Here is a 23,410-nt window from a genome sequence, read left to right as displayed (position 1 = left end):
AGCATGGCCTCCAGGCATATAAACCCAGGGTCTGAGCTGGAGCAGGCAGTCTGGCCTTGGATGGTGAAGCTCCTAAGGGAAATGCCTGCAGCAGATGGAGTAGCAGGCACCTGGCTTGATCCCTTGAGCTGCCCGGAGGGAATTCAAGGGAGCTGATGGCCCTGTAGTGCGGTAATAATGACCCAGAGCTAGGTAGGTTCTTTTGGTATGAAGCAGGGACTTTTGCTTCTGTGGTGAATTAGGTGTGCATGAGCAAATAATGCATACTGTAACACAAAAAAGCTCTTTACTTTATGGGCAGCCTACCCTTGAAATAGAAAACACAAAACAGATGAGAATTTGAGAAGGATTTTGGTACTAAGACGTGTGGCAGGCTTCATCAGGCTGTGCTATGCTGTGCTTTCATGTTATTTCTTCCTTTCACATTATATTTGTCTGTATTTCATCCTTTAAAGCATGTGTGACAGCTAAAAAGTGTGCCTGTGTGATAAAGGTGCTTGCTGAAGGCTCTATGAAGATTATACCAAGTGTTTTTCTGTATTTGTTTAGATTTTAAGCTATATGTTGTTGCTAAAAGTCTAATTAAAGTTTAAGATGTAGTGAGGCCTTGTATAAAGTAAAGCCTAGTAAATTTAGCAAAGCCTAGAAGTAGTAAGGCCCTGTGGCGCAGTTAAAATTACCTTATCAAAGGAATGCAAGGCTTGTACTGCTAATTGGTCAGTCTAAAGACAGTTGAAGTAAAAGGAATCTGTGTGGTTGTTCGTTATCAGTATCATTCAGAAGCTATAAATTAGCTAGAATATCTGGAAACCATTCAGAAGGAAGATACAGCTCTGTGAAAAGGATTAGTTAGCTGTTGCCTGGATTAGTGGGCCCGTGGACCTTGAGGAGCCCAAGGACTGCATTCCAGGGTCCTTCCCGGTACCCTTTGGACAGTGCTGTTTGGGGACGCCTGACTTCGCTGAACTTTGTGGAAAGAGAAGCTTGCTGTGTATCAGGCATCAGAGGGGACTGCCGATAAGTTGCCGATGCGAATTGCTTTTGTCTGTTATTGTTCGTCTTGTTACTACGCGTAGTTGTGTTTTTGTTAAGTCAGTAAATCTTTCTTACCTTTCTGCCCCCGACCACACTCTCAATCCCGAACCCTCCACAGGCGGGAGCTGAGACAGGATGACGTTAGCTTTCCTTAGCTGCTCGCAAAGTGCTTAGCACTGTTTTGGGTTTGTTTTTTTTTTTTAATTAAAAGCTGAAATTCTTTCAGTCTCTTATTTACTTAAAGATCCATGGGCTATAAAAAATCAATACCTCAGAAATACTGAAGTCTAGGGACATCTGTACCCTATGACAGCAGTCAGAAGCCTCCCAAGAACCTCTAGGGCTGCTGAGGATCGCCATGCCACACTATTCCAGCCATACTGTTTCCCTACTCCCATCCTGCTGCCTTCAGCAGTAGCTTGTACTGGCTAAACCAATTTGGGGCCACCTAAGAGCACTCCTTGCTGAGGTTCAGACATGGCAGCTTTGAAGCCTTGATCTGCAATCTAATATTATTCTTCCATTTTAATGCACTCACACAATTTGTTTTTTAATATTTAGATCTAAAATCTTTTTGAAGAATATTTGTGAACTGCAAAAATACCTTATACAGATCATTCAAAAAAAAAAAAAAAAAAGCTTCAACCTTCACTCTTTTTTGGTTGATGAGTAGGAATGTAAACATGGGATAAACAATATCATTCATGTTTGGAAATGATAATGCATATGTGGCTGGTGATGTCATGCATGGTCTTGCAAGCAGAAGAAAGACTGGTTTTACTTTTTTTCCTCTTGTGGTTGCTGCCCTTTAAAAAAAAAAATGCATTTAAATGATAAACACATCTGTTACCTGCTCCTGTGTCAGTAAATGTTCATGTGATATTCAGAAAATTCTTGCTGCTACGTGTGACTTGCTGCCTTTACAGAACTGCAAAATGAATGCAATTGTTAAAGCAATATTATAAAATATTGTAGGCTGAGTGCCTTGACCTCCTTTCCATCTTGAGCCCTTTTCCTAGATGCAGTCAGTTCCCTTGGTATCTTTGCATGTTCTTCACATGACAAGAAGGAAGAGAAAAACCGGTTAGAAAAAAAAATGAAATTGTAGAACCAAAAAAAAAGAGTGAGAAAATAACAGAGCCAGGCTAGTCCTTGAACCTGCTTTTAACTCACAGGCTAAGTACAGACAGCCAAAGGGCATTTTTACACATGCAAGTGCCACACCGCTGGGCACTTTGAAAAGCAGGGAAATGCACGTCAGCCCTGAAAAAATGGTGGCGTTGTGCTTTTGAATTAAAACACATCGGAGGTACTTTATTTCAAAAGCTCACTGCCATCACTTTCTGACATGCATTTCTTCACTTGCACAACGTGCATTTCTTCACTTACACTTACACAACTGCACGTGGTACAACACAGTTTGCCTCAGCTCGCAGCAGATCTTCGGCGTGTCACAGGACAAAAAACTATGTATATAAATGCCTCAAAAGCCCAAGACTGAAGTGATTCAATCTTTGCAGGTTAGTCTAAGCTGCATAGGTTAAACCAATAACCAAGTGAACAGGCATTCTTTTTTGATTCTGGAAATACAGCCACATATCAGCACTGGCCCAGGCTAGAAACCCGTGAGCATTAGAGCACGTCTCCCTGCTCAGTTGGAGCAGACAGCTTGGGCCAAGGCTAGCCCCCCCCACCCTGCAAGGAGGAGGTTGTGGGGGAAGTGTGAAGAAGCCTGGGATGCTGGAGGACTGTGAGTTGACTTGAATTTGGAGGGGATCTGAGACAGAAGTTCAATAAACTGATTTAACCTAAGTCAGTAAGGTCTGATGCTACATCCATCCAGGTTTATCGTAAACCAGTTTTGGCCATTTTGAAAGTGGTTTATGTGCACTGAATTTCTGTTGTGTTATAGTTTTGAACCAGTTTCCGATCACCTATTCTGGTTTCTGTGTAATTTCTGTCCCTAGCCACAAAGATGAAAACTTCTATTGCAAAATTACAATGGATTTAAAAAAAGGCCTTTAGTGTTAATTATGGTCTTTCTAAAAGCTGAAGTTTGTTTTTAGTTTGTTAATATGGTGGTATGGAGGTGCAATTCCATTATGCCACTCTGCACTACTTAATATGGTAGTCCCATGATTACATTTTTTGTAAGTCATGGCAGTCTTATTGACGGTCTCTTTTGTGAGGTTTTCCCTTAGAAGTCAATTATAACTGTTCTTTTAACTTTCCAATAAAGCTTTTTTCTGGTTGAAATTTCTCATTAACTCTGGCCAAAGGAGATCTTTGTTTTTACTTTGGAGACTAAAAGGGGAGAATTTTGAAGATAATTAGTCAAAAAATGAAAAACTAAGGTCTGTCACTCAGAAAACACTTTGAAGTTAGGCCCCAGTAGTGCAATAAACACTGTCCAGAGATTAAAATGGTAGGGCTAAAAATCTTTAAACTAGTGTGATGTTCACCCTGAGTGAGACATTGCTTAGAGGATTAAAAGTTGAGTGCAAATTTTTGGAGTCATTAGAACTCTGTTCCTGAATTTTTGGGATCTCCATCCAGGACTTTGGTAATTATTGTAAATTCTGTCTACAGCTTTGCAAAAATTAGGAGCTGATGAGCGAATGGAATTTTTAGAGCCAGAGCTTTACTTTATGAACAGCAAACTTAAGATATTATGAAAAGAACAAAAAACTCTTAATATATATTAATAATAAACGGAAGGAAATTCATGATACTTCCATTGGGCTCATCTACACGTTCATTAATGCACTGCAGTTACTGCGTGTTAAGTTTAGTACTCGCTTAATGAAGTACTAACTAAATATGCAGTTACTGTGCAGTAGCACCAGTGCATGGCTTTTTGGTGATGCTTACTGCGCAGTAGCCTAATAACACTGCACAGTAGCATATTAGCATGGGTTTTAATCGGCACGCTACTGTGCAGTGTTATTAGGCTACTGCGCAGTAAGTGTCTCATGTAGACAAACTCATTGTATACTTTTTCTTGACTTGTGTTCTGTTTCTGTGTGTAAATTATGTCTACGCTCGCTGCATTAGTGAGCTGGAAAAGACTCTTTTCTTATCTGTGAGGCACAGCACATCTCTTGTGGCTCAGTGTGGTTACAAAAACAGCAGGTGGTCTTTTTCTAACGGACTTTATTTTAGACTTTTTGTTATCGCTTTACAACTAGTAGAAATGTTGCATCCTCTTCGACACTGTTCTCTGAAAAAAAAAAAAGTGATCAGAACAATATACGTATGATACAACTTCTCTGTTATTTACCAAATGGTCTAGAAGAGTAGAAGATGTTTCATTAGCACGATCATCATTCTTCTCTAGCTATGAAACTTGGTTTAATATAACGGGATTAATTTTCAGTAACCTCTCTTGGAGTTCTATATAACGTACACATTCCATCCATCAGCTACCAGTCCATTGATGTCTATTTTGTAAAAGCTGATGTTCGTTTTGAAGCTTAAAACATCCAAAAAAATATTCAGTAAATGCCTGATCCTATTACTGGAATTGTTTTGCCAGAACTCTTGTAACAGGATGCAGACAAAGCAGCTGACCGGGAAATACTGATTTTGATTTGCTTTCTTACTGTGTAGAAGATGGTCATTGTGAACCTGAACCTAATAAATAACTCAATAGCTCAGATATTATCATTTCCATTACAGCTGTAATTAATGCAAATGGGGAATCAACCTCTTCTTTTTCTCTTTGATAACAGTTACAGGCAACAAATGCTGATCTTCAGGCAAGATGTAGTGAAGCAAAGAAGATGCTATCTGAGGTAATCGTTCTTTATTTCTCCTCTGCAAAAATAGCATTTCATCTGCTTTCCTCTTCAGGGAAACCATGTTGTGAATGAGGAAGGAAGAAAAGATCAGACTTAGGATGTGTATATGATGGTAGTATTAATAACAGCAAGACTGTTGCTACTTGTCTCCTCATTCCTCTCCTGAAGTTAACATGTAGTATTAGACAGAAACAAGTCACTTCTTTGAAAATGCATTGACCAGAGGGAGTTGTACTTCAACAAAATGTATACAGTGGGGTTTTCAAAAGCATTCAGCATTAACCTAACTCTAGTCCTATTGAAGCCAATGGGAATCGTATGATTGACTTCCTAGTGTTGAAAATTTGACCTGTGATCTGATAGCCTGTCAGATTTTTTTTATTTCTGATTGTACTTGGGACAGTAATATGAGCATTTTTGGTGGACCGTGGAAAGAGGGGTACGTTGGGAACTGGACACAGGCCTCACAGTAGTAAAACATACTCTATTCAGATTTTTAATGCTGCTATGTTGACGTTCTGCATGTTTCAGATGAAACAATGGAACCCACTGAATGCTTACCTATCCAGATGAGACTGCCTGAGAAATTAGATTCTTCTGGGAATATACAGAACCTTTCACATCTAAGCTATTCTTCCAGTTTAGACCTTGGTTACTTGAAGCCAAAGATTTTTTTCCATCCAATGACAGCTTCAAATGCTGTTCAGGTCTGGAGTGCATTCCAGATAGATACGTGTTTGGAATGGTCACATGGATACTTGTCTCAGCTCTAATGCTAACAATTAACAATGTAAAAATTACCTGTTGCTTTCTACAGAGAGGATCCTTAGGCAAACTTAAAGGCTTCTCATTCCATTACCCTGTCATACCCCCTCCCTGGAGCAGGAAGGTATGCAAGAGAGTAGTACTGCATACTCTTACATGCCTGCACTTAATATGCAGGTATCCCGCATAAGGGTGTGAGACATTAATTCTCTGTGTACATATGTAGTCTGAACCACAGCCTTACCATTAAAAAGTTCATTTACAGAAGATGCACGAGTGCAGAAGAAGCTGTGCATCATAGACTTCATAGACATTAGGGCTGGAAAGGACCTCGGAAGATCGTCGAGTCTAGCCCCCTGCCTCAAGGGCAGGAAGTCAGCTGGGGTCGTAGGATCCCAGCAAGATAAGTATCCAGTTTGCTCTTGAAGGTGTTCAATGTAGGTGCTTGAACCACCTCCGGTGGCAGGCTGTTCCAGACCTTGGGGGCTCGGACAGTAAAGAAATTCTTCCTTATGGCCAGCCTGAAACGGTCTTAAGGAGTTTATAACCGTTCGACCTAGTCGTCATCCCTTGGGGCGCTCTGGTGATTCAAGGACTTGTATTTCAGAAAACAAACTAAAAGGGAGGAAGAAAAATTACTTTAATCACATGGTAACCCCATTCCAGAGATTTTCCTTACAACTTTCAAGTGATCTTAGCTTTAGATTTGATTTCCCCCCACTCATGATGTGTTGAACTCTTATTTTGTTCCAGAACAAAATGTTGGTCGGTTGGTTTTTGTTTTGTTTGTTTTTAGTTTTTCTTTTTTGGCTAAAAACTAAATCATAAAGATCTGAAAAAAATGGAAGCCATGACAGAATATCTACCTGAATGTAGGCAGGAATAGTTAGTACAAACTTGTACCATATATAATTCATCTGACCATCTTGCTGTGGAAGAGGGATGTTAAATATTGATTTGGGAAGGCCTTACAGAGGGCAAGTGCAATGGTCTTTAATTTAGTCATGTTTGCAGACCCATAAATAAAGAAACACTGCAAACCCTAGAAAAAATTCTTGGTTCTTAATGACAGTCAGGAAGTGGATCCATTAGGGGGATTTGCTAATGTATTTATTCAAGGTAAGCTTATCTCTCATAGGTTTTATAACGCTGGGAGATGGAATGGTTTGTGTGTGTATGTGAGGATATTTATATGATTTATTAATTATAACCCTTAGGTTAAGAATTACAGTGAAAAACTGGACAAGGAGCTGGCGGCCTTAGAAATAGAGGAATCCAAAGCAGATTCTAGGTTTGTCGTCTTCTGTATATTGTGAACACTGGTAATGGGTGGCTTTAACAGTATAGCATTGAATGCTTAATTTTTTCTCGGTGTGTATAAATAATCAAAAGCTTCTGCACAGAGTCTGTTTTCTGTTTACTTGTACAACCAGTTAATTACACTAAAAGAAAACATTCAGCTTTTGAAAACATTGGCTTATACATATGCTAATATTTTGCAGGATCTGTATCGATGGGTGAACAGATACTTTTCAAAACATATGCTAGTATGTGTATATGTATATAGAGATCTCGATATAGATCCTGAAAAATATTAGCACAGGTCACTGAAAATAGCCAACATTAAAATGTCAGACAGATCTCATTATCCCAGATGAAGAGTATACAGGTCCCTATTGAACCAGCAAAGTAATTATCAATGATTGCCCTTCCAGTTGTTTGGCTTTGTGATCTTGTGATGAAGCTGGTTTATTTAGTCTTTAACACTGAACTTTCTTTAAAATGAATCGGCCTCATACTATTTCTTCCTCAGCAACGGACTAAAATTCCAAAAGTCCAATAAGGAAGTTGTGTATTGTAAAGAGGGGAATAGAGCAGAGGTTTTATAAAGGTACAAGAGAGAGTTAGGGATGCAGCTTCTATTGAACACTGATAGAAGTTAGGTCACTAACTCCCACTTATGGGAGGGCTTTATGAGCCCTCCCTCAGTGAGATCACAGTCTACATGAAAATGAAACTATCCTTTTATGTAGAAGTTCAGTGGAATATATTTGACCTGGAGGGCCCCAGGACCCATTTGACAAGAGGGGATGTTTAAAGCCTTAAACTTGCAAAATAAATTAAATAATATTTGAGGTGAGAATAGCTCCCAAGATTTTGTTGGTAATAGAGAACTGCAGGGAAGCAACCTCAGAGTACTTGCTTTCTCTGCAATACCAGCTTTTTTTATTTTGCATCATGCAGCTGTAACTATGTCTGTAACTTTAGTTTATCTCCAGTACAAGGAAGCTTTTTAATTTTGTTCTAAAAAATGTGTGTATTAAATTTAGGAACTAAAACAATTTAATATAATTTTCTGGGTTCTTCTAATTTAGTATATTACAGAACCTCCGAGCATTGGTGGCTATGAATGAAAATCTCAAAAGCCAAGAGCAAGAGTTCAAAGCACATTGTAGGGTAAGTGTATATGTGTTTTCTATGAAAAGTGAGAAAACCATGGTCCATAGTAGGCAGCCCATCTCCACCTGCTCCAGCTGTAGTTGGTTTCTTAGCATATGGCAGCAATGCTAGATCCCATCTTGAGTAATGCCAACCCATTCCAAGAAACTATAAAGAACTATAAAAAAAAAAAAATGACCAAATCTGCTATGTACTGTATTTTTAAAACTGGACTACTTTGCAGGGCCATTGTTGGAATAGCTAGAAGTGCTTGCTATCAGAAGGTAGGAGTAGATGAATTTGTGCCCAGTTCTATCTCTTGAATAGCACAGGAGGCATCTTGACAAGATCATTTCTTGAACCTAGGCAGTCGTGTCATCAGGATGCTGGTGCACAATTTTGTGTCTTTGCACTCTACAAACAACACGGAAGAAAATCATGCTGAAAAATGTTTAAGGTTAACACTTGGCTACATTAATGAGTAGGCTTGGTAAATATGCACCTTCATAGACTACGTAAGATAACGAGCCCAACCTTTTTATGAGCCCAAATTCACTTCATACATTAATGATCCGTCCCATTCACACAGATGCAGGTTATTAGCCACATTTTCCAAAACATTTCCAATGTCTTAGCCAACAGCTTGAGGGTCAGAAATGAAAGCCTCTTGGTAGAGGGATAACCCTTTGGCTTTGGAACATCCCCCTAGAAGAAACAAGACCAAGGTCAAACTTTGCCATTTTTGGAGCATGTTTCAATTCTGTTGCTTAATTACAGTATTTGCTGCTCAGTTCACTGCTGTGATGATGGGCAGCCAGGAAATAAATTCAGAGAGATAAGTGTTTTCATTCCTTCCTAATTTAACAATAGCTGAGGGGATTTTATTTGAACATAATGAAAAGAAAGAAGAATTGGCCTTAGGCATCAATTGAACACAGAACATTTCACCCCTAAGGATGATTGTATTGGACAGGTGTAGGAACAGAGGGGTTATAATGGAAGCTCTTTTGCAGCATTTAACTTATGTTGGCTTAATTAGATGTGATGTCTATGTGCTGCAATCCAGCATCATAATGCTGTTTTAAGTCTTACGCTGATCTAGTGCTATTTTTTATATTGCATGTTAGTTGCTTGATGTTTCTCCAAGTAAGAAAGATAGATATTTATAATTTTAAGAAATAAAACATTCAGTTTTACATAATGAAAAGCATTAGCTCAGGACATCAGCATAAAATGCTCTCTAATGTATAATTTTATTAATGAAGTGTGGATTCAAGCTTTCTTTTGTTTTCTTCTGTTTGAGAAGGTAGATCTTAATTTAAAAAAAAACACCATTTTTCTTTTAAAGGAAGAAATGGCACGACTTCAGCAAAACATTGAGAGTTTGAAAGTTGAAGCAATGGAAAACGAGGAGGAAAAGGTATATAGCAAAAATATATATGTTTATTTTGAATTAGTGTATAAAGATACTAGGTATCATCATTTATTTTAGGACACTATGGTAGATATTTTAATACAGCATTTTTCTAGAATTTTGAGGCATGCTGCAACCAGCCCTATCTAATGGATTGACTGTCATGTAGATTACTGTGGTTTAGAGACAGATTTGGCAGTCTTGATTTGCTACTTAGAAAATATTAAAAGTCTCTGTGATTTGGCACTGCTTGTTATAAGAAGAGCATCACATGGTGCCACCAATTCAGGACCAAGGCTGTGCTGTGCTGGGAACTATGCATATCTAATGAAGAAAACAGACCCTTCCTCCAAAAACAAATCTGAGTATGAAACAAAAGTGGATGTATACCACAGACAGGAGAGAACAAAGTTAAAGTTATAGTTATAATTGGTGTGGTAAGGGCACAAGAAAAGTGTTTGATGGAACTGTCATTTTAGAAAGAGTCTCTACTTTAGGATGACTAGTACTGCCTTTTTTATTTTTCTTTAATTTAATTTTATTCTGTTCTATTCTATATTATTTTATTCTGTTTTATTCAATTTATATGCTGCCCTTCGCAACAAAGGCTCAAGGTAGCTTACAAAAGAACAGAATGATCAGTAGCACCATTCTCTTGTATATAGAATCAAGTTGGTCACAGATCCCATGTCGTGTCACCTTTCTGAATACAACATGCCCTGAGGCCCCCTCTACCTGTTACAGGTATTGTGCAGTTACTAGTTGATTGCACAGTTACCTTGAGCCCAGGTACGTGTGTAGAGTATCTATCACACAATTAAAAGCTCCAGCTAGCTATATACTTAGATCTTGAAGATGTGTACTAACTTGTCTAGTTGGTTGCTATTGAGCTCCAATTTGCACGTGTGGCAGGGGCTCCACTATGACTGGGAGCCCCACTAGCTAACAGGGGTGCTTCCAGCTGCAGGGGTGCACCATGCCCAGCCAGGGCTGGGTGTCCTGCAACTGAGAGGACTCTCAGCCCCAGCAGTTGCCACTCTGGGTCCTGGCAGTACAGGGAAGTCCCACAGCTATGGATGCTGGGTGCTGGGGCCCATCTGCATCCCAGCAACTGGGGGCTGTGGCTGCCCCAGGGCAGTAAAAGGAGTAAAACTCCTGTGGCTGATGGATTGTGGCAGCCCAGATCCTTCAGCCACAGGGAAGTGTAGGGGGCACCCTCATGGCTGGGAGCCCCTCAGTTGAGAGGACAGCCAGTGTCAGGAGTTTGCTTCTTGCTAGTGCAGGGGAACCCCAGGATTTCAGGCTCCTCCTGCACTGGCAAGAAGATGTGATGGGATCTAATGCACGATCCCACAGTCACACCTCCTGCCATGTACATACGGCATGGCAGGAGGCATGACTGTTTGGATCGCAATTAGATCCTACCATGCCTTTACCTATACATGTAGAGGGGCCCTGAGAGGAACTAAAACATTAAAATCTTGGTTAAAATGTTATACAAAAAGTGTGATTTAGAAATCCAAAATGAATGCCTAAAGTTTTGATTCCCAATACATCTCTGGTGTCACGCTAATGCAGAGGTTTTCAACTGGGGGGTACATGATTGAAAACCGCATACCTCCCCTGCTTGCTGATTGGCCTCTGGGGGACCCCTCCCTCTGTTCATCGACTGGCCGCCACAGCACTTCTTCCTTCTCAACTGGCCACTGGGGGTACGCTGGCCCCAAAAGGCTGAAAACCCCTGCCCTAATGATTTAGTAAAGTTAATATAAATAGTACAGGGAAAAAACAAAGAAAATCTTGCCATGCATAATATATTACTGTACCTTGCAGTAATTTCTTTGGAGAAGGAAAACAATCTCCCATGAAAAGCTATATAGCAAACAATAACAAAAAAAAAACTAGCAAAAGTTTGAAAGCTGGCAAAATACACAGGTATTTATCTAGTACAAAGGACACTTATAAGTATTGTTTTTCATATAGCTTCTTTGACACATTTTCTTTAAAATCATGAAACTATTGGTATGATCTTGGATATCATTAAGGTAAAGGTGGATGAAAAGAAAAAGAATCCAATTTATCTGCTCAGTTGTAATTGGAGACTAAAAGCCTGCTAAGCTTGTTAATCAGAAATTGTTTGCTTTCCCAAATTTTAGGAACCAAATAAGATTATAGACCAACAATACAAAACGGAGAGAGAGAAACTTCAGAAGATCCGACTGTTACTGGTGAGTGCCAAGTGATACTTTTTGTTGTTCTTGTTATAGATTTACTAGGGCAAATGTTTTATAGTTTTCTTAGTGTAATATTTTAAATAGATTTCTGTAAAGTTTAAAAAAACAAAACAAAAAACCCAAATCATAAAACAATTTAGTGTTGTGAATCAAGTGTTGAGGCTTAACAAAACAAATCTAGTAACCTTTTCTCTTTTCCATTGCTGTAATAGAGTTAGCTAGTTCAGCAGTTTGTTTCTGCTTTTCACTATTTTAAATGAAAACTAGGTATTTGTGTATTTTTTCCATCTACTCAGGCCCGAAGAAACAGGGAAATAGCCGTTTTACAACGTAAGATTGATGAAGTGCCCAGCAGAGCTGAGTTAACACAGTATCAGAAGAGATTTATCGAACTCTATAGTCAGGGTATGTATATCAAACAGAAATGTGCTACTGAAGGCCATGCAATGAAGGAGTGTAATCACATTATAAGCTTATGGTGCATGACAAGAGCACCTGCTAATTCTGTATTTAAGGGTCATTTGACATTTACATTATATGCTCCTATCTTCAAGGCTTTATAAACTGGCTATAAAAATTCCCTTGGGACTGAAACTTGATGCACAAGATCTCTGGAGTAAATTTTGTTTGCAATAGGTTCAGTCACTTGGTTCAATGATCAGTGTTTTGAAAGCCCTTAATCCACTGTTTATACGAGAAGTCCCCATGCATCTGATTCATGTTTTATTAATCACAGTTAACATTACTTTATCACTTTTTTCCATGACACTTTTCCACTGTTCTTTAAGTGACTTGTTCTGAACCAAACAATATCGAGAAATCTAAGGTTAAGTCTCTTAATCTTTTAAACAGCTTCTTGTCCCTTTACAGGTACATGTGAGAGGGAGATAAAACACGATTATTTTCCTTTACAAATAGGCTGCAATAGCCAAACAGAAAGAGACTGCAAGTTTTAACTAGAATTTCTTCCCTATAATGATTTGATTTAGGCATATTGGCCCCAATTGTGTATGTGGGCACTATTTGTGGTACTGGACATGCAAATTGCCCATGTATTCTACAAATATAGTTCTGTCAGACTTGAGTCAAGTTGGAGAGAACCATGCACAGTCTGTTGGTTGAGGAGAGAGTGCATGGGTATGATTAATATTAGTTAGGCGCAAAAATACGATGTATACAACACTGCACTTGTAAAATCAAAAACTGAAAATTTAGGTAATACCAGAATGATAGTGGCCCATACAACCTTTTTTTGTCCCTTTTTAACTACTAGTGATTAGGCATAACGGTGTATATCTAGTCACATAATCGCATCCTGTTTTTTGCGAGACCTCACTCAATTCCACGGATGTAATGGATGGGGTGCCCCTTTACTGGGAAGCTGTTCAGCACATATTCTCCCTATTGTTCAGCATGCAGCCACTGTCTCTCTTACTGCACCTGATTATACAGGCTCTTCTATGCTATGGATTATTATAATACAAGCCATTAATTTATTTTTATAGCATCCATGGGAGGGTCAGAAGTATTATTATTAGTCTTGTTTTACAGATGAGGTACAGAGAAATTAAGGTGAAGGATATTCAGCACTTTTGGGTGCCCTATTTGAGATCCACAAGACTTAATTTTTTATGGGATTTGGCATTAAACTCTACTTAGTGGTCATGTGCAGACTACAGACTTACTGTGCCTGATAGCAGTGCCCTCAAACATGCTCCACTGTTCTTTGTGCCCCCCTCCCTGTGTGGATGAACCTTTGGGGAGTTAAGCTGTAAAATTCTAGCAAGTCTTTCCTGAACGTGTGTGAATTAACCCATGAGCCTTGCCTGTTCACACATTCCAAAAGATGTATATGTGCATTATACAAGCCTGCCACCAAAGTACCCAACTTATATCCACATCCACAGAGATGGAAAGAGAGTAGTTATAACTGAGCCTTTTAGTTCGGTCTGCACCCAATGCAGTGATGTTCCAGAGGGGACTTGCAGGTTTCCCAGTTTTAAACTCTTCTGCCTGGATGGGCTATGCCCAGACAGTCAAAAAGCCTGAGAATGAATCAATTCCATCTTCACAGGTTAATCTGAATTACATTGCTTGAGCCAATAAGCAAGGGAACAGACGTTTACTTTTGATTCTGGAAATGCACCCACATGCCTGCAGTGACCCAGGCCAGAAGCTGGCGGGGTGGTAGAACAGGCCTCCCTGCTTATCTGGAGCAGGCAGCCTGGGCCAAGGTTAGCCTGCCCACCCTGCGAGGGGGAGTTTACATGCTGATGCAAAGCATCCTGGGATGCTAGGGAACTGAGTTGACTGTGGAGGGGATCTGGGACAGAAGTTCAGTAAACTAATTTAATCTAAATCAGTTAAGTCTGATACTGCTTCCATCCAGGTTGATCTTAAACCAGTTTTGGCTATTTTGAAAGTGTTTATGTGTAACTTCTGTCCCTAGCCTTGGAGTCTTCAGCAATCTCCTGGAGTTCTATTACATGTGAGGGCTGGTGCTGTATTTCAGTATTTCATGCAGCCTAGTGGTTGTTCTTCATTTGTTTATCTTTTAGGGAATGCTTCCAAGCTATTATTCATCATTAGCCTCTCCCAAGCTGCCTTGAATAATCTAACTTAAGGGTGTCCAAAGATCTGGCCCGCAGAGCCTTATCGTCCAGCCTGCAGTGCTGCCTGTAGGTCTAGGACTGGTCTGTGCACTGCATACAGCATGTGCTGGCTCTGGCCCTGTGCCCCACATGTGGAGCACAGAGCCTGTCTGACATGGGCTCCACAGGGTGCAGGGACTGCAGTCGGCACGCACTGTGTGCAGTACATGGGGCTGGTCTGCGGCACACACTGTGTGGTACCAACGTTAGATCAACGCTGCGCACTGGATCTGGGTTCATTCCAGATTGGACTCACAGACTGGCCCCATGTGCCAGATTCAGAGCACAGGTCTAGCCTGGCACCAGGGCCAGTCCTAAGCATTGTGTGTGGGGCCAGGGCTGTCATGTACTGCATGCAGTGCATGAGCTTGGAACTGCGGCCCGATCCAGCCCACAGACTGGCTCCATGCTCCTCATATTTTCATAGTGTGGGTCTAAGCTAGGGGTGGGCAAAATGCAGCTTGCGGGCCACATGCGGCCCACCAGGCCTTTCTGTCCGGCCCGTGGGGCCCCTAATTAATTTTCTAAATTTTTATTTATCTGTCCTGGCTGCCTGCAGTGCAGCCCTCAAGGGCTTGCCAAAACTCAGTAAGCGGCCCTCCGCCCAAAATAATTGCCTGCCCCTAAGCTGTCCAGTTCCTTGACTGTGATTGAAAAACTCTGTTTAATTGAGAGATTCTCTGTTCCTCATGTCCCTGTCCCCCTCTCCCATGCTCTGATTAGTAGAGATCAAGTTTATCACAGGCTTCTAGTGATTGACTTCCTAGGTTTCCTTTATTACAGTGTTTACCAATGAAATGTGCATTGATGTTGGTTTGACTGTGAGCATGTGGTTGCAAATTGCTAAGTTATTTTCAAGGCTGTTAATGTTTATTTTGATCAGCATACTTCATTTATACCATAATAGGAGCATAAAGCGGAGGTTGCTCTTTCATTCGTCCAGGCTTAGATAATTAAGTCACTGTGAATAGTTTCATTGAGCACAGCACAGAACATCAGTTCAGCAAAGGTCTTGCTTAAAGCATGGCAGCTCATTAGCTCTTGTAGAACATATAGTGAGAATTATATAGTCAAATGGGGCAAAATGAAGTCACTGATGACCTGCAGGGCCATTCTTGTCATTTAATTTATCTGTGCATTTCCATTTCCAAGGTAATATGGTTAATGGTTAATATATTAACTGTAAGCACTCTTGTAATATGGAGGTATTGAGCGGCTTGACTCATAATCACAGGCCTCTGCACTAGATGCCATAAAAACATGTATAACATTGCAGTAGTATTAAGTGTGTAGAAAAGTGAGCAGCTTCCCCTTCAGTGGGAATTTTCTGTCTGCATTTCTGTGCAATGCTAGCATGCATGTTTTCTATCCAATCTGTGCTGCCGTACATCAGAGTAGCTAGGTAACTAATGAGGGAGCTTGGCACTTACACCTGACACCCTGCCTCCCCCTTGCTGCCGCGTCCAGGCCCCGCACGGGCTGATTTGCCCCGGGCCCCGCACCCTGCTACGATCATCTCTGCATATTTTTAAATGTATTTGGTTGTTTTAAAGTCTCTAACTTCTTGTTTTCCTTTTTTGTGGCATTTTAATTTGTTCATAGGCACTATTAAAACCTTATTATATAAACAAATATCTCATACCACAATTCCACAGCATGGAAAACTGACTCAGATTGGGAAACATAATACCTCTTACTCATTCTTCTCCTCGGTTGACGTTATTCCATATAAGTTCCTTCAGTCCTTGCTATTTCTGCTATGGCTATGTATATAGTAGGATGATGAGGTGCATGCGTCTGTGTGTAGGGTAGTGTCTTCCTTAGCACATGCTACCTAACTTGAAATGGTGTTTTGAAGTATGTTCATTAACATGTATGTTCATTAATATGTTTGCAAAGCACACCTTTTTCTTTGAGACAGGACCTAAGTGTTCTCCACTTCCTTTTCTGTAGAAATGTCCCTTCAGCTGTCTACTTTATATTATCCCCTGTGTCACCCATCAGTCTGTTTTTACATGCAGGTTTCACAAGTTGAATGAAAGTGGCAGACACCAAAAGATGCTAGGCAGCTCACACCATGTTCAAGGAGAAAGAGCTCTCCTTTCTTTTCATCCTCCTAACTGTTGGTATCTCCTTGAATGCTCCTGAGGCGCAAGAGCTACCTGTTATTGCTACAACCCAATGATGATTCTTTGTTTTCAGTACTCAAGGCAGGCATTTGTAGAGTCATTTTAAGATAGTTTTGTTCCAAAGTCCTACTGATTTTCCCCCTCTCCCCCTCTCCCACTTCCTGTGCTCTTCCCACCTCCTCCAGTAGATTTTGATGCTATGCTCATGGTCTTTTAAAATCCAAGCTTGACTTTTTTTAAACAGATGTGGATTAGCCTTCTGGAGAGAGGCCTTGCACACTCACCTCCTTTCTGAGTGAAAGCCAGCAACTCCACCAGACTGTTTTCAGATGACATCCCTTGTAAAGCAGGCCCCACTGGCACATCACTGTTAACAAGTCATTGTTGCTGTAATTGTGGCTTGAAGATAATAGTGACATGAAGTGCAAGGTCTCTCCCCAGAAGGCTTATCCACATCTATTTAAAAAGAATCAACCTTTTAAAAAAAATACTATATCACTGAATCATAACAGTAGGAACAAAACATAATCAGAAAAAAGAGTTTTTTATCACAGTGAAAGATCTTTGTGCACCGTTCTCCTACCTAGAGTCCTAGAATGGACTCCCTTAACCAGCATTTCACCTCCTTTGAGCTGGGTTCGCAGTATCAAAGCCTCCTCGTTTTTTCTTTGTATTCCCAGTGGGAACATACTATGAGAACTGTTTTTAAACAATTTCATTAGAATATATTTGCTAATACCAAATTAGACAGATACCAACAATGAAATACCTTGAACGTTCTGGAAGACCACTGTCGCCTCGTGCCCTTCCATTGGTGTTCTGTTTTCCTTTCATTTGCAGTGTCTGCAACTCACAAGGAAACCAAGCAGTTCTTCACCCTTTATAACACACTGGATGATAAGAAGGTATATTTGGAAAAGGAGGTAAGAAGATATTTTTTTAAATGTTTAGGCCATGATAAAATGGCACTAAGGTTTTGTATAATATTCACTGGACTGGGTTTGTTGGAGCAGGGGTAATCACCTTGAAAAGTTCAGAAATGAGCAAAATGGTTATGGACTAAATTTTGTGATGAAGCTAACAAGAAAACCGGTTGACTTAATAGGGCCCAGATATTACTTTTACGTAAAGCTTGTTAAAAAGTGTCAAAATTTCCTTGCAGAACTTCCTGCAAGACCGAACTTTCTTACAAGCTTCTTGTAGTTCTTTGTTTTGGAGAAGAAAAATGACCACAATAATCTTGGCATGCAACCTTCTTGCATAACCTTTGCTTTAAGAGGTGGCTGTGGCGTTGGGTTGTATGCCAAACAGGCCACTGTAGGGAAGTTTTTTGGGGGGTTTTTGGAATATGAAGGTTGTTCAGATTGTGAAATGTATTTAAAAAAAAAAGTGTGTCAGTTGAACCAAGTGCATCAAAATACATTTAATATGTCTAGTGTTCTGCATTTCAGTTTTTACTGATTTTTCACCATTAAATCCCCTGATATTTTTTTTTAATTGAAATTATTTGACTTTTACTGATTTACACCCATTTTTCAATTTACTCAATTTTACTGGGTACAGTAAAATCCCTGTTCACCACCATGAGCGGGGAATGGCTGGGGGTGCCAGTACGCTAAAAGTGCTGGTTACCTGAGGCACAGGTTTCCAGCTGGACCCAGGGAGGCATGGGGGGGGCAGCAGCGGCCGCACGGGGGCCGGGGGAAGGTGGCTGGAGTTGCTGCCTAGGGGGCATGGGGTTCCAGGCTCTGACCCCGGGAGAGGCCACGGGAATTGCTTCCGGGGCGGGCAGGTCCCAGCTGCACCCCGGAGGCTCTTGCTGCAGCCCTGTCCCAGGTGCTGGGAGCTGGGAGCCCCACCGGGGGGGGGCAGGTGGCCCTGCTCCCTGTGATGGGCGCTGCACCTGGCCACTCTGAATGGGCCCACAGGGCTGGAGTCCCCTGGGGTGCAGGGCTCCTGGTTCTGACCCTGGGTGGGGCAAGACGTGCTGGTGCTGGGGTCGGGATCTAGGTTGGGTCCCGACCCCTTCCGCATCCAGCCATGCTCCACTCCTGCCAACCCCTGGGCTGCACTGTGCCATGGTGCAGGCAGGTGGTGTCAGCTGTTCCCGGGGCTGCTGCAGCAGGGGCTGGGGTGAGCGGGGACAAGTTGCACCTTGCCCTCTGGGGTTCCACTTGTTCCCACTCACCCCAGCCCCTGCTGCAGCAGCCCCGGGAGCAGCTGACGCCACCTGCCTGCACCATGGCATGGTGCAGCCCAGGGCCTGGGGTGAGTAGGGATGAGCGGAGCCTTGGGGGGTCGGGGCATTGCGCAGCCCAGCAGCTGCAGGCAGCTGGTGTCAGCCACTCCCAGGGCCACTGCAGCAGGGGCTGGGGTGAGCGGGGACAAGCTGTGCCGTGCCCTGTTCCCCCTCACCCCAGCCTTCTCTGCAGTGGCCCCGGGAACAGCCAACACCAGCTTTGGAAGGAACTGTAAGTGGATGCGGGGCATAGGCAGCACAGCTCTTGCTGCTACACTCACCCTGGGAGGGCTACGGGCTGGAGGGCTGTGCCGGACGACTGTCCTGAGCGCAGATCCAGGGGAACGCGCCCCCCAGGAAGAGCCCGGTGCAGCCCCCCAACCTTCTCAGGGTGCACATAGCAGCAAGAGCCACACCCCCCGTCCTGCACCCACTGACGGTTACCTCCGCTTTGCTCTCTGCTGCAGCCCCAGGAGTGGCCAATGGGCTGAACCCCGCCCCTTCCCTAGTCCCAGCCTTTCTCCCTCCGTGCCTCCTCCACATGCAGGAATGTATTATTATTTTCCCCGATCTGAACCAATTTTTTTTTTTCTTTCCTTCCTTTTATCCTGATTTCAACCCGGGCTGAAAAATTTCTGGATTTTGTTTTTTGAAAATAAAAACTGAAAATGTGGAACGCTATAAATATGCCTAAATTCTGTGCTGAATCAAGCAATATGTCTGAGAATATATATATATTTTTAATTAGGCCAACAGTTTTGACAGGAAGTTTTAATTAACCTATATGCATAACACTGACATGCATGAGGAATATGTAGCTTTGTGGAGGAAGCTTAGAGAATGCTTTACCCTGGATTATGTTGTTTCTCACATTTAACTAGCATTATAGTCATTTTATGAGTTCTGCAAAATTATCAGTGCTTTGTAGGTATAGCTTACTGGTCTGACAGAAGTGTCATTTAAGGGTTTTCCTTCCCCAAAAGCTTTTAGGGTGTCTATACACGTGTTCCAGGGTGGAGGGGGGCACTTTAATGAGAGTGGGTCCAAGAGCCGCTCTGCTTAAAGCATCTGCAGCGTCATGTGTATTAGCGTCCTGCGATTCAAAATTGCAGTGGAGGTGCTTGAACTAAAGCTCATTTGAGCTTTAGTTCAAGCACCTCTGCTGCCATTTTGAAGCTCAGAGACCCTGAATAGACGTGACATGGAGGCTGCTGGAACGGGTTAATTAATACACTAATTGATTGGTTAATTAATTGAATCTGCTGTGCTGCTTGCAGCATGTGTGTAGGTGCTCTTAGACATTAGCTCCTGGTATGTGATAAATAGTATTTCTTCTTTCCAGGCAAAAAAATAAGTCAACTGTATGTATTTTCATATAATCAAATTTATGTTTAAAAAAAATACACACGCACCATACCTGCAAAGTGTCTGAATATACATCCTGTGAGGCAAGAAACAGAAGACTAATCCCAGCTCTAAGAGATGTATTCTGTATAAAATGGGGAAGAAATAATAATAATAATGGGAAATGCTTTGATTAATCTACAGAACCAGGGGTGGTCTTTGTTGTATTATCTTTACCTAAGTAGTACTGTGTTGTGCACCATTTTAAATAAGTTAAGTATTAAGTTGCAGATATCATTATTCTGGTAGTACAAGAACAACTACAGAATTCATTGCTTTAATATCTTCCCTAGTTAGACGTTACTGCCAATTATTATAGTCTTTAATGAGGATATGGGAATGCAAACTGATCTCTTTAGACTGAATGCTTCTGAAATAAAGGGAGCTATTATGGTTGGGTGATACGTTTCAGAACAGCAGTATTCAGTTACAATAAAAAAAGTGTCATCTTTTAAAATCTTCAAAAACAAGCGTGGGACAAATATTTCCAAAATAATTCAATGTTTGTGGAAGGTTTTTATTATAAACCTTATCCTTTGTATGCATACTAATGTAAATTTAAAAAGCAGCCATATACAGACATCGAAGTATTCTAATCTCTTGATGTTAATCACAAGAGAGATGTCTTAGTGGCTTTTTTATGTCATCTGAACTCTCGAGTGGAATATACAGCATGATTGGAGTTGTCTAACAAGGCTTCAGTGACCAAATATTTTCTACTAATGTATATAAAGAAGTTCCCTGTGTTTGGGGGTCTTTGTTTTCTCACGCATGAGGCAAACACCCCCTCCATTTCTACCACCAGCTGAGTATTCAAGCTATACAGTAATTTCAAAATAGTAATGGAATAAGGTTCACAAGGCTATAGGGGAAGTACTTAATGAACAGTTTAACTGTTCTGGTTTTCAAGCAGCCAAAAATGTTACTCCTGTGTGATAGTAGAAAACTAACTGTTGATTATTTTCTGATTCATTGCAATGTTAATATCCTCAGAACGGTATTTGGGGTTTTCTTGCTGTGCTGGTATGATCTCCTATTAGTTTCCTAGCACCACTTGTAATAAATAACGTATTTTTTTAAAATACATTTCTATGGAGATGGGTCCAAATCCTTCATGAGCCCCCCCAGAGCTAATTGCAGGATCAGGATCTTGGTTAGGTTTCATTTTCCCATTCAAATCTCAGTTGGCATTGTATGTGAAAATCTACTCCATAGGCTCTCAAAGGTCCCCTAAATGCTTATTAACAAAGCAAACAGCTACCCAGCCCACTATCGCAAGTGATGCATTCTCTGCAGCGTGCCTTTTACTGCATCTGCACACCATAACTGTCTTAAATTAAGCTGCCAGTGACACTGGTATAACTATGTCAGTACAATTAAATCTCCCCAGGGTAAGTGTGCTGCATGTATGGTGATAGCCCTGCTTGCACTTGTGCAGCTTCTTCACAACAGGAGATTTCTGTAATATAGTCGAGGTCCTTAGCTCTGCATGGGCTAAGAGCAGTTTTTACTCATTGAGATGAAATGCAAAGCTGTATTTTTGTTCCTGAAATAAGTGGACTGTAAATATCTCAGTGCATCCAGCCCGGCACCTGCTGTCCAGGGCCAGAGAACGCAGTTGTTGCATAGTCACTTTCTGAGCTGAGTCATATTTAAAGTCAGCGAACATCTGTGCAGGTATGAAAGAGAATGTACAATTTCAGCTTTGGCTTTTTTTTTTCTTCTTCAGGTTAACTTGCTGAACTCAATTCATGACAATTTCCAGCAGTAAGTAGCTTATTCTCTTGGAATCTGAGATTTCAGATGAGCCAGTTAAAAAGTGGCGTGGGATTTGTTTAAAAAAGTTGCAGGATAATATTTTTTCTTCATTTAAGCTTTGTATATTTTGAAAGCTAATGACTGATTTGATTAAGATTTTTTTTTTTTTTACAATTCTAATAGGCTTATGGTATAAATTGGTTTGATGATGATGATATCTCATTTAAAAGCCCCATGTGGAATATACTTGTTAATTCTTTTTTTATATTGTGCTGAATTGCATTAAAGTTATCTCAGACCTTTCAAACTCCATTGGTACCAACAGACACATATATTGAATATTTTTCATTGTAATAGGATCCACAGACCTGTTTTTTGTGTGATGAGGTTCCTTTGTAGATTGGTCCAGTCACTAAGAAAGTGTACCCATGTTTAAGGTATGCAGGTTGTAGTGGTATTGGTCTAGAGGAAAAAGCAATCTGGGCTCATGGGAGAGATGATATCTTTTTATTAGACCAGCCAGATTTTTGCCCAAAAGCTTGCAATTAAAGAATTTTTTTTGCAAAAATCTTGTTGGTTTAATAAAAAAAAAATCTTTCCCATGAGCCCAGATTGCTTTTACTCATGTTTAACAGTTCATTTAGGCAGTCTATCTTTAAAGGTAAAATATGGGTATCTAAGATCATCATAGTTGTAGATTTAGCCAACAAAACCCTGCTCAGAATACTTACCAGCATTTCAAATACATTCCTACTTTTCACATAAGCTCCTTTTGTAAAATGTTTAGTTTGAGAGCACAATTTCTATCAGTGAATTCTGATTACTACTGTACAAAATGTTAGAGGAGGAAACAATCTTGCATGCTGCTAGGGTTATAAACTGAGCTGGGAGTGGATCCCGATGGTCCTATGATGGTTTACACCAACTGAACATCTGCACCTTCTCTTTGTGGTCACTGATCTTGGATTTTGCAGATTTGCTTTTCTTTCAGTTTCCAGAAAAAAACAACAGCCTACGTGTACATATTGATTTGGGTATATTTTGAAAGGCCCACACGCAGGATAGGCAAACCAGCTGTAGAGAGAGAGCTGTCTTGTTGCGTTATTGTTGAACTTCCTTCCCCTCTCAGTCAGTATCCATTTTCCAGAGCGATGGCCTCTTCAGGTTCTCGCGAGCAGTTTCTGCGGCAGATGGAGCAGATCGTAGAAGGAATTAAACAGAATCGAATGAAGGTTAGATGCCATTTCTTTCTTTCTTTCTTTCTTTGACAGAAACTTGGAATTATTTCAGAAAAGCCTCCTGGCTTGGTGTGGGAACGGGAGATGGAGAAACCTGTGAAAGAAGGTGCAAATTAATTAGGCATCTGACAGGTTTCATCATTTCTTGTTTCTTTGCATCCCCAAAAGAGAGTTTGCAGCTAAACATTTTAGTGATTAGAACAGAACAAGATGATACTTTCAGCAGCTTTGTCACTACCAGCAGCATGTACCACTTGGACTGTACAAAGACTTAAACAACATAGATCAGTCCTTAGAGCCTGAC

At 40.9% G+C, this 23,410-nt stretch overlaps 1 protein-coding gene across 5 annotated transcripts in view; it reads left to right on the top strand.

Annotated features, from left to right (window-relative positions):
* The window catches only part of CCDC93 (coiled-coil domain containing 93), an 89,947-nt gene that overhangs the window by 59,141 nt on the left and 7,396 nt on the right, over positions 1-23,410 (top strand). For all 5 annotated transcript variants that reach the window (XM_025196939.1, XM_006017889.3, XM_025196938.1 and 2 more), the window contains 9 exons: positions 4,767-4,829; positions 6,818-6,891; positions 7,976-8,057; positions 9,388-9,459; positions 11,610-11,681; positions 11,984-12,092; positions 17,308-17,390; positions 21,840-21,877; positions 23,016-23,100. In XM_025196939.1, coding sequence (XP_025052724.1) covers positions 4,767-4,829; positions 6,818-6,891; positions 7,976-8,057; positions 9,388-9,459; positions 11,610-11,681; positions 11,984-12,092; positions 17,308-17,390; positions 21,840-21,877; positions 23,016-23,100 — 678 coding nt within the window. The remainder of the gene's footprint in view (positions 1-4,766; positions 4,830-6,817; positions 6,892-7,975; positions 8,058-9,387; positions 9,460-11,609; positions 11,682-11,983; positions 12,093-17,307; positions 17,391-21,839; positions 21,878-23,015; positions 23,101-23,410) is intronic.

This window comes from Alligator sinensis, unplaced genomic scaffold (genome assembly GCF_000455745.1).
Source record: "Alligator sinensis unplaced genomic scaffold, ASM45574v1 scaffold4_1, whole genome shotgun sequence".
Lineage (NCBI taxonomy): Eukaryota > Metazoa > Chordata > Crocodylia > Alligatoridae > Alligator > Alligator sinensis.
The sequence above is the reverse complement of the archived record's forward strand: the minus strand, read 5'-3'. Positions and strand labels throughout refer to the sequence as shown.